The following is a 10,527-nucleotide window of genomic DNA, read 5'->3' as shown; positions in this document are numbered from 1 at the left end:
AACACATTGAGATGCAGACAGGGTTATATACACAGAGGAACACGGACGGAAACAATCAGGGAAACAGGTGACAGGTGTGTGGGGAGTGAGATCAGAAGGGATCAGGTGAGACTAATTAACTGAGTGGAGAAACCGACTAGGTAAAATACATCTACAGAGAACTAAAGATAGGTGAACTAATAAACCTCTGAAAACTAGACATCAGAAGAAAAACATTAACAAGGATGGGATAACTAAATCTGAAATCACAAAGGGGGAACCTGAGGGAAACCTGGAGTGGGCTCTCACAAACACACGTAGAAGTGTAAATTTCCCTTTTCCTGCTCTACAACAGATAAGACAAAGAGATGTTTGCAAAAGTTTGTTATTAAAGTTTATTGAAGGAACAACCATGCTGACTGAACACACTGACAATCACATCACAAACCCAAAATGTCTCCGTCAGGTCCGTCGTTGCAGCTCGACGAATAAAAGTGAGGTAAAATTCAGTTTATTCTCCATTGTTTCTGCTCTGCTTCCAGAATCACCTCTGGATGTGCAAGTGGAATAAAACAGAACCAAACAAGGGATGAGCTCAAAACATTTTCCACTTCCTTTCTCAGCGTGTGCGTTGTGATGATTACTCTCATCTTTCACCTCGAGTCTGGTGTTTGACAGCCATGTATTGTGTCCTCTTATTAGCTCAGCGAGATCCTGCCGTCTGGGAGTCAAACGCAAACACACACCAATTTTCACTGCTGAGTGCTCCAGTGTTCAGTCACCCATCTCATGCCTCTAACCGTCACTCCGGATGACGTGGAACAGCGTGACATTGTAGAGCACCTGGTGGCCGTTGTTCCAGGTGTACAGAGCTCTCTCTCTGGGGTTGTAGTCCATCATGCTGATGTGGGAGTACAGATTGTGGAAGGGGATATCTGTGTACTCGTATGAGGAGGTGTTGGTGTGGTAGGCAAAGTGGACCTTGGCACCGGCCAGGTGGGAGTTGGTGACGTACAACGTGCCACAGATCATGAAGGCCTCCCCTGCGCTGCGCTTTGGAAACCCCGTGTCCCAGCTCTGCAGGACATCAAGTGAACGTGGGTCCAGGCGGCTCACCTGAAAATAAAAAAGATGACATTTTATGATTTTTTTTCTCAATTTACATTCAATGACTAATATCAAACATGTTCATGAAGTTATTTGCACTAAATCCCTCTGACATAGAGCTAATTAGAAAGTTGTATGCTTGACATTTTAGTGCCTTCCACAATGAGCCATTTCAGGGCTCTGTCACTTAATGAAAACAATCCCAACCCTCCCCTGCTTGGGCTGCTACCAGCTGAGAAGCTTGGATGTCAGGGAGGGGCTCTGAGTAGAGCCCCTGCTCCTCCAGCAGCAGCTCTCTTTTGCATGTGAGAGACAGCTCTATTTAACTTTACGGTTTGTGATGTCATGAATGGGGATTGCTTAAAAATGACGTTTTAGGGACATGGTTCCTAAAACCAAACACTGGAAGAAAACGGATTAATGTAAATGTGGAGTTGCTACGGTAATAATGGCTGTCTATTGCTGTTAGTTACGTAAATTGATGAAGTATTTTACCTGTTCCCACAATATTATTATTTCCTTGCTTCCAGGAAACAAAACAAGCTGACATCACTTGATACCAACATAAGAAAGTGCACTTTTAGTTGGTTAACATGAGCAGGCAACAGGGACATTTTGGATGATGGACCATATCAGCAGAAGACCTCTGCATGCATCATTCCTGGTCATCCATGTCCATAGATGGGTGAAAATATGCATTTATTTATTTATTTATTTTTGTTACGGATGCTGGATTCTGGCTTCCAGGCCAAAGCCTGCGTCCTTTCCCTTCCTGGTTTTCAGGACCCTGGACAGGTCCTCAATCAGGCTAGGCCTCCTCTCAGCCTGCTCTCAGCGCCCCAGCAGCAAAAAATCAGCTGATGCCTTAAAGGACAGTAGCTGTCAGACGTCTGATAGAGAACCACCGCTTAAACCTTGTATCTCGCTAAAATGGTTTGAGTAGGATTTAGAACAGTAAATTTTGGTATTTTTGATAGTATAGTTCTTTTGGTAAAATCATTTTTGTTTAATAGCCGTTTTTGATATAGATAGGTGTACATTTTTTTCTCTGCTCTTAGAGCTTGAATTTAATTGAGTGATTTCCTGGTTTAAATATTTGTTCTAGTCTTTAGTCTTCCGCTGTAGAGCTCGTTTTTTCTTTTGGTAAATTAATTCAAAGCCATCGGGTTTTTGGTTACGGTTTAACAAGAAATAATTCCTTTTGTTTGTGTTGCCGGCTTCCGTATTATACTAAATTAATAGAACATTTTAGTTTTTTTCCCTGAGGCCTTTTGCCTCTGGTGTTTTGTGTTATTCCTGTCGTCGCAGTGCACTTTTGTTCAGTCATACTGTACGTGTAGATATAACCTTTTGACCCTGTTATTTTTCCGAATCACACCTACCGCTCCAGTTATTATGTTACCCCTCCCTTCACAACCTCCGAACACCACTACACCAGGGCTGTAACATAAATATTTGTGTCTGATTTTGAGACTTCGCAAAACATCCATATATATATAGTGACCTCCAAGAGACTATTGTAGAAAAACTGCTGTTCAGTGAATAACACTGAAAATCTCATTAGCGTTCTGTTAGGAAACATTGGGTCTGGTATTCCCGTCAATGTACCACCCACTCAAACTTCATGCAACTTCTCAGACAAACAATGTAAAACAAGTGTATCCAAACAGCTGGAAAAGCTTAAAAAAGATTCAAATTTGCTGGCTTGGTTGCCAAACTTCTTAATTTCATCCCACGATCTAAATCCAACAACCCTCAGAATTCAGAAACGACGAGAAACGTAAAACCAGAAAGAGAAAACATCCTTTGCTAAAAATATTTTTGTGACTAAATGACAAAAAAAAAATAAACATTGACAAGAAATCCAGACCAACCGTAGCAGTAGCAAAAGATTTTGCTCTGCAGGTCAGTTTAGCTACACTCCGTTGTAGCCTCAGCAGGTCTACCGCTGTTTAGGCCAGGCCAATGTTTGCAGAAAAAGACTGAGCGGGCTCAGCACCAGGGCTGTGATAGAGCAAAGATGGCGGTCGCTCAGTAGCTGCACTCGCTTGTGGCATCAACTTTAGACGATTAAAATTTGGGATGTTTTGAGCAGATAGAGGTACTTTTTGTTCTTCTTCCACTCCTCTGAAGGTGTGTGGCGGACTGCCCCGTAACTATGAACCCATCATGTTGTTTGATGCTCTGATTAGTCCTCGTGCTGTCCACCCCTACATCTGATCTCTGTCCATGGGTCATGGCCGAACCATCAGATGGCTTGCCAGGCTAGAATAACCAATGCTGAACAGATGGTCTTAATGATGTGGAAGATCAACAAAGTGCTCATATTGAATTGAAGGAAGCTTCTCTTCTGTTTGCTCTAAACATTCAGGCTTTTCTTTCTTTTGTGATGAAGTTTTTCTTTTTTTTTTATTAGATGTTGAACTTTATGTCATTCATTATTTTGGCCTCGATCGACTGAAATATATTCCTTTCTCTCACGTTTTTATTAAAACTCATCTGTTATTAAATTTCTGCCACACTGTCATGAGCCGGGGTGAGTACTCTCTTTCTCAACCATCTGAGAGTCTCTTGCCAGGAGAGGGAGTGGCCCAGCTCTTCTTGATCAGCAATCAGCGGGGTGTTTTCCTATTTAAGGTGGATGGAGGACACAATTCGACGCCGGAAGATTGCCTCAGCTTGGTAGTAGCCAGCCACTCGAGTTATCTCTAGTATTTCTTGGATTAATGTTATTCGTAGTGTTTTTGCTCTTAGTATTTTTGGATGTTGACCTTTCTTGCTTCACCTGGAACTGATTTGGATTTTTACCCTTCTTCAGGATTCCTGTCAGCCTCTTTGGATACTTACCTCTACTCCAGGATTTGGATATTCAGCACGCGGACCATATCACCAAACCTCCATAACCCACCTCTCATCTCAACCCAGTGCCCCATCCACCAGGACGCCCCGCTTCTCTCCACCTCTGCTCCCTCTCCTGCGCTTCCCTCCCGGCTCTCTACCTCTCCCCCCTACAGCCAACATCTACACGCCCCACAGTAAGTTCTGCTGAACACCTCTGCCTACAAATGGACTTCTGCATCAGAACCTATGCTCACCTGTGTTCTCCCTCCTCCAGACGCTGAGCTGTCGTAGCAGATCCAACCACAGACTTATCTGTGCATCCTGAGTTCCTCCTTTATAAATAAATCATTTTACCATCCGTTTTTGGTCTGTGTAGCATTCTGCATGTCTAGGGTTAGGTACCTTCCTCCAAACATGACACACACACTCAGACACACACCTCATCCTCTCTAGCTTTCCCTTTGGTTTAAACACAAAACTCATGGAATTGGCTCAGTAATACCACAGACTGGCAGCACTTTTTAAAAACTGTTAAGCAAGTGAAAGATTTCTGTAATGTGCAAAAAGTAAACTGCTGACAGACAGCAGAGCACTGTAAAAAGCACCTTTGAATTAGATTTTTAGAAGGTCGGGATGAAATGTGTGATATTAAAAATGCAGTGAGAACAGATCGGAGGAACACAGAGGCAGCTCATACCATAATGTTTCCTGCATTTGGGATGGAGGTGTAGACGGCCCACAGTCCGGTCTCATCAGCCATCAGGTCGATGTCAGAGGATCCACCCCAGCTGTAGGGGAAGGTGTTGTTGTACCCAGCTCCACTCAGGCTGCGCTGCAGCAGCACACTGCGAGAGCGGAAATGATACTGAACCTAAAAAAAAAATAAAATAAAACATATTTAATCAGAGCCTATAAATCATCCAGCCTCTCTCAGTAACACACCGGTTTCCATTCATCTCAGTCGTGTAGGGCACCCTGACCCTTTTCTAACCATTCTTAAGGTGATATCAAGAGATCAGAGATTAATACATCACTTATTTCACACATTACACATCTAAACTGCTGCAGTCTCATTGAAAACAGCTGCTGCAGCAGCTTCATTTGGCTCATAATCTAATTTTAGTTGTTGAATAAATAAATAAATATCATCACTTTCAAAACATTGTTTTTTTTTCTTTTTCTCACAGCCTATCACAATGGGAATGAACAACAAACAGATGCATGCTGACAAGAGAGTTTATAACTGTGCTTGATTCAACAGAAGAAGCAAAGAGCAAGAAGAGCTAGATACCAAGATGTTGCTCTGGTGCTTGTTGTAGTAGAGTGAACCGTTGTACACCACGTGGCCCGTTCCTGCCCAGGCATGGGGAAGAAGGTGCTGCACAAAGTTCTGGCCTTTAGTGAAGTCGCCCATGGTCCTGTACTCCAGCACACGTCGACCTTTGTAGTAACCGTCCATCGACCACACCTGGTGGAGGGAGGACCAGAGTTATGATAAATACTCCACCAAAGAGGTGACGGTTCTGGGATATTTGGGTCGCAGCACTGCTTCAAAAGTACGTTACCCTCACGAGGGATGAGCAGCCTATGAAACGTTATTTATTTTTGTGCGAATGCACGATTGCTGATCGGGAGCTGGTTAATCGCTTCCCGTTACCCCCTGTAGAAGACATGACACAAAACTCACACAAGAGTAAAATCGGCTCAAAAAGGGCCAAAAATTGCACGGTGTATGCCTGGCTTTGGTTTCAGGCTTCCAATCTATTTTGGGAGTTGGCTTTTTTCCCCCATTGGTCTTCTTATAAATGCCTGCCTGGGATTTTCTCACTGGATTGAGGAGTTCTGCATGACCTGCCTACCATAACCCTCTCAGCGGCCTAGTGGTAGAGTGTCGGCCCTAGGACTGGGAGATCGGGGTTCAAATCCGGCTGACTTTAAAAATGGGGCCCAATGCCTCCCTGCTTAACACTGAGCTGGTGAATGGTTGGATTGGGGGGTCAAACCACCAAAAAGTTCTTGAGCGCAGCTCACCCCTCCCCATGGGGACAGGTCAGATGTGGAGATGTCATTTCACCGGTGTGTGATGATGACTAATGGTACTCTAACAAAGACCACCTGCATTCTGACTTTTTGTGAACCAAATGGGGTCTTCATTCAGAATGATAAAACCCTTCATGCACCTTTTAGCCATTTGAGTTAGTCAGATTTCAGTTAATTCTTTGGTTTTACCATTTCTGGTCCAACATTATTAGTTTTCAGATGTTTTTACTCTCAGTAAAGTAATTAGATATTCTACACCAACCTTCTGCTTTCTCTATTAGTCCTGCATTTAGCTGCCCCCCCCCCCCCCCCATCCAAACAGAGATCTGATCCCACCTCCTCAGCCAGCCTGTAAAATTAACTGCCACTGAGCGATGAAATTGGTTTAATTTGTAGAGTGATCCATCACAGTGATCCATTACCTGCTCACCAGCGTCCCGATTAGATAATCCCGTGACGTACTCAGAGCTCCGTCTCTGTTGGCCACTGCACAACTAAAGATAAGTAAATTAAACCAAGGACAAGCGAGAGCGGCGATGCAGCTGATTGCCATTCAGCTCACCTGATCTGGGAATATCCCTGGAAAGTCAGCCAGCGTGCCTAATGCGGATAACTCTTCAGCTTTAGATATGAGGCTGCTGTGGGATAGATGCTCAGTGTGCAGAAGATTAAAGGATTGCATGGATCTAAAATAGCAAAGGCCTGCAGCGTTACCTTCAGAACAAAGACGCTCAGCTTTTAGACAAGTGATTTTTTTATGTTTTACATGTTATTTTAAATGACAATTTTATGACGCTTTCGTCAAAAGTCAGTGAGTTTTTTTTTTGTTAAAGAGGATTGTTTTGTTGTCTGAAGGTTGTGGAGGACAGTTTATCTCCATCTGGTGAATAGTTGGCATGCTCGGCACAAGCTGATTACAGTTTTTGCTCCTTATCCCACACAGTCAGGATAAATGAACATCTTACCACCAAAATGATTTCACACATGATGATTACACCAGCTGTTTAAGCTCTGTAGAGTCACTTTCCCCAACATCCACATTTAATTTGATGCTCAAACTGAAATTACAGCTGATATAGTGAATAATCTAAATGTGACAGAGAATTACAAGGAAAGAGGGTGAGGGCAAACCAGGATGAGCAGGAAGGAAACAAAAACAGTCGGAGAATGAGAGGAACGTGGTGAAGGAACGAGACGAGGAGAAAACTGACAGTCACCAGTGTGGAGGATTAATTACCCAGAATGGGACTGGAGGTGAAACAGATGAAAGAAAAGAGCACTGAGAAGAAAGCTTTGCTGCGGAAAGAGATGCTCATTATTTCCCCTAAAAAGTCTAAAAGGAAACTTCTGAGACCGAAAAGAGGAAGTAGATCAATTTAATTAAAAAACAACCATATTCCTGTGCAGAGGCAGCAGCTAGAGTCCATCTTTAGAGGTAATATTTTAACTCCAGCTGAATCTGAAAGACTCAGACAAAAGTAAGTGATTGCAGAGACATTGAGTGTTTTCAATGTTTGACTGAGCTTCGGTTTAGAAGAACATTAAAATAAAACCAATTCACCTTTTCTCTTAGTTTGATGTTTTTTCCTCTCTCCTCTACTGATTCAGGTTTTTCTAGTTTTAAAAATAATTTTAAAAGATTTTCAAACAAGAGCAAATCCTTTGTTTTCTGCTTGCTGCAATCTTGTCTTTGAACGCAGCGTTTAGTCCAAACTAAAGCAGGAAAGGTAGAGTGGCCGCTGAGAGGGTGGAAGGATTTTTTATTTTTGTCTTCACTGATTAACAGCTAAACCTCACCGTACTGTTTCTCTTTCTCTGCCTCCCAGCTGACGTGCCTCATTCAGGATAACTCACCAGAACCTGAAGTTTCTCACAGTAAAGCCCTGATATGATGCACTGAGGAGATTAAACACACGGGCCTTGTTCTACGTCAACTCTGATATTTCCAACTGTTCCTTTAAACTTCCAATAAGACTGACATCTTCAGGCACCGCTCATTGACTCGTTATTCACACACACACACACACACACACACACACACACACACACACACACACACACACACACACACACACACACACACACACACCAGTTTCCGTCAGTACAAGCATCTCAGGAACAAAATCAGCACCAGACAGTGATTTCTATCTTTTTCCAACTTTAACTTCTTTGAGATTTTTCTGCTTGTCTGTCCTAACTACTGTTTGTTTGATCATCACTCTCCAGCTTCCATTTCCTCTCTCTTATTTCCCGCAGAACACCTCCTCCATCAACAGTCCCTGTCCTCCTCCTCCTATCCTCCTGCTCTGCCTCCCATCAGCTGTCCTTGATCAGCAGAGACACCCTGACAGATCAGCAGGCATCCAACAGATATTCCCCAAAACTGCAACAGGTGTGGGCCGGCACGAGTGTGTAAGAGCAAACCCCCCCCCCCCCCCCCCCCCCCCCACACACACACACACACACACCCTAAAGAGCTTATAAAGATTTCAAAAATGTCAAACTGCAACCCAGTACAGACTGTGTAGTCATGGATACCAGCAGATATGAGCAGGACTTTACTTGGTTGTGGGTGTGTCTGTGTGAGAAAGAACGAGTTTATGGTTGCAAGAAGCTTTGATGATTAAATGTAAACTGTTGAGCCTGAAAATCTATTTTTGATTCACCAGATATTTTTACGACACCACAAATCAATAAAACACATCATGTTTTCCTGGCTAGATCTTTGTCATACACAGTGTCTGATTAAGAAATTTTCAACCGGAGATAAGAAGAAAAGATCACACACTCTGAAGGCTGGCTTAACTCTTCGGTGTGTGTCCAAAGATCCTGTTGTCAAGGAAACAATGCACCCAAACATCTGTTTTTCAGCCAACAGCTCATGGGCACATTGTAAACAATGTTTGTGTTGGGGTTTAAAAGTGTTTTTAAAGAGTTCATGTTTCACCCAAGTTGCTGGGTACGGCTCTCGTATTTCTCCAAGTTTAGAATGGGTTTATAAAATTTGAATTATCCATAAAGTTGCTAATGGGGGGGTGTACTGTCATGGCCTGTGCTGAGTTGACCTCCGTTTTGGATCTGAGTCTTTCTTCTGCAGATCGTCTCATCAGTGGTCAGGGGATTTAAGGAGCGGCGTGACAACTCACCAGTGCCGGATGATTACGCTGTATTGGGTCGTTTCTAGCCTGTGCTCTTGTCCGCTTAAAGATTCTGTTTGCTTCCAGTGTCTTACTGATCCTTGTATTAATCTGCCCTATTCTCCCGATCAACTCAGGTTCCTCTCGTCAACCAAAGATCACCCTTCTACAACACTCCTTGGATCAACCCTGCCTGTCACCCACGCCGCTTGCCTCTGACCACCTGCTCTCCACCGCTCACCTGCCCGTCTGGAAACACCTGGACTCCCGTTCTCACGTGCTCAGCTCCCAGTCTCTGTCTCTGTCCCTGGACCATCCCACTCAGCCAAACCTGACTTGCCCTCCTCTTAAACTCCAAAACATCCTGGAAACCGTACGCCTCCTCTCACTTGGTTTTGTTTACAATTTTACTTCAAGATGCTCACGCCTGTTTTCACTTCAGAACCTATCGGAGCCTCCAGACCCCGGATCTCCACATCCACCTCAACCAAGCATAATAAACAACATTTTTTACTTACCTTCTGCCTCCTGTGGTGATTCTACATGTCGTGGGTCAAAAAACTACACCCAAACATGACAGTAAAAGTGTGTGTGAACATATTCGGTATTAGAGTTATTGATCTGGGGAGACTGAATCAATAATGGTACTTGTGGTTATTTTGTGCTGCTTTCTTTATTTCTTGAACCGTGTGTTGATGCATGTGTGTGGTTATGTGACTGTCACTGTAATCAGGACACACACCGAGTGTGTGTGTGTTTGAAATTATTTCATGAATTTCCACTGATGAAATGGAAGGTGTTTGTGCTTGACTTTTGTTAGGGTTTTTTATATTTCACTTCTCTTAAATGTTATTTTTAAGTAATCATACATTAATCATATGTTATGATTGTGAAGTAAGCCACAGGGCTTTCTCCTTTTCTCTCTGGCTGTGGTGTGCGGCCTGATAAGCATGGGGGTTGGGGAATGCTCTGCTTGGCAACAGGAAAGCTTGCAGCCACCCCTGTAACTTGAGACTTCCTTTCTAGAAGGTCCCGCCTTAGAAATAAGCAAGAGTGTTATTGGTTAAGTGTGGACAGTGATGGATTGTTCTTTGTCCTTGTTTCCGTGTGTTTCAATAAAACCGTCTGTGGTGCAGAGGGGAGGCCAGAATTGATTGGACATGGGCCTTTGCAGACTTTTGGCCGGTTGCTCTCCGCTGAGTTTAAAACCTACTGACTTCTCTCCTGTGTGTTTCATTTCAGGATATAAAAATACCCAACAACGTTTTTTTTCAGCAGGAAAACAAGGAATGTACAATCCAACCATCATTTTCAGCCACTTATCCGGAGTCGGGTCACAGGGACAGCAGCCTAAGCAGAGAGGCCCAGACTTCCGTCTCGCCAGCCACTTGGGCCAGCTCCTCCGGGGGAATCCCAAGGCGTT

The 10,527-nt window shown here is 43.6% G+C and overlaps 1 protein-coding gene across 1 annotated transcript in view; it reads right to left on the bottom strand.

Moving 5' to 3' along the window:
• Window positions 1-348: 348 nt before the first annotated feature.
• Window positions 349-10,527, bottom strand: part of LOC107389901 (noelin-2) — a 43,032-nt gene continuing 32,853 nt past the window's right edge. The window contains exons 6-8 of the mRNA XM_015966310.3: window positions 5,219-5,395; window positions 4,625-4,798; window positions 349-1,095 (exon numbers count right to left, since the gene is read on the bottom strand). Coding sequence (XP_015821796.1) covers window positions 775-1,095; window positions 4,625-4,798; window positions 5,219-5,395 — 672 coding nt within the window. The 3' untranslated portion in view covers window positions 349-774. The remainder of the gene's footprint in view (window positions 1,096-4,624; window positions 4,799-5,218; window positions 5,396-10,527) is intronic.

Source organism: Nothobranchius furzeri, chromosome 4 (assembly GCF_043380555.1).
Source record: "Nothobranchius furzeri strain GRZ-AD chromosome 4, NfurGRZ-RIMD1, whole genome shotgun sequence".
Taxonomy (NCBI): Eukaryota; Metazoa; Chordata; class Actinopteri; order Cyprinodontiformes; family Nothobranchiidae; genus Nothobranchius; species Nothobranchius furzeri.
The sequence above is the reverse complement of the archived record's forward strand: the minus strand, read 5'-3'. Positions and strand labels throughout refer to the sequence as shown.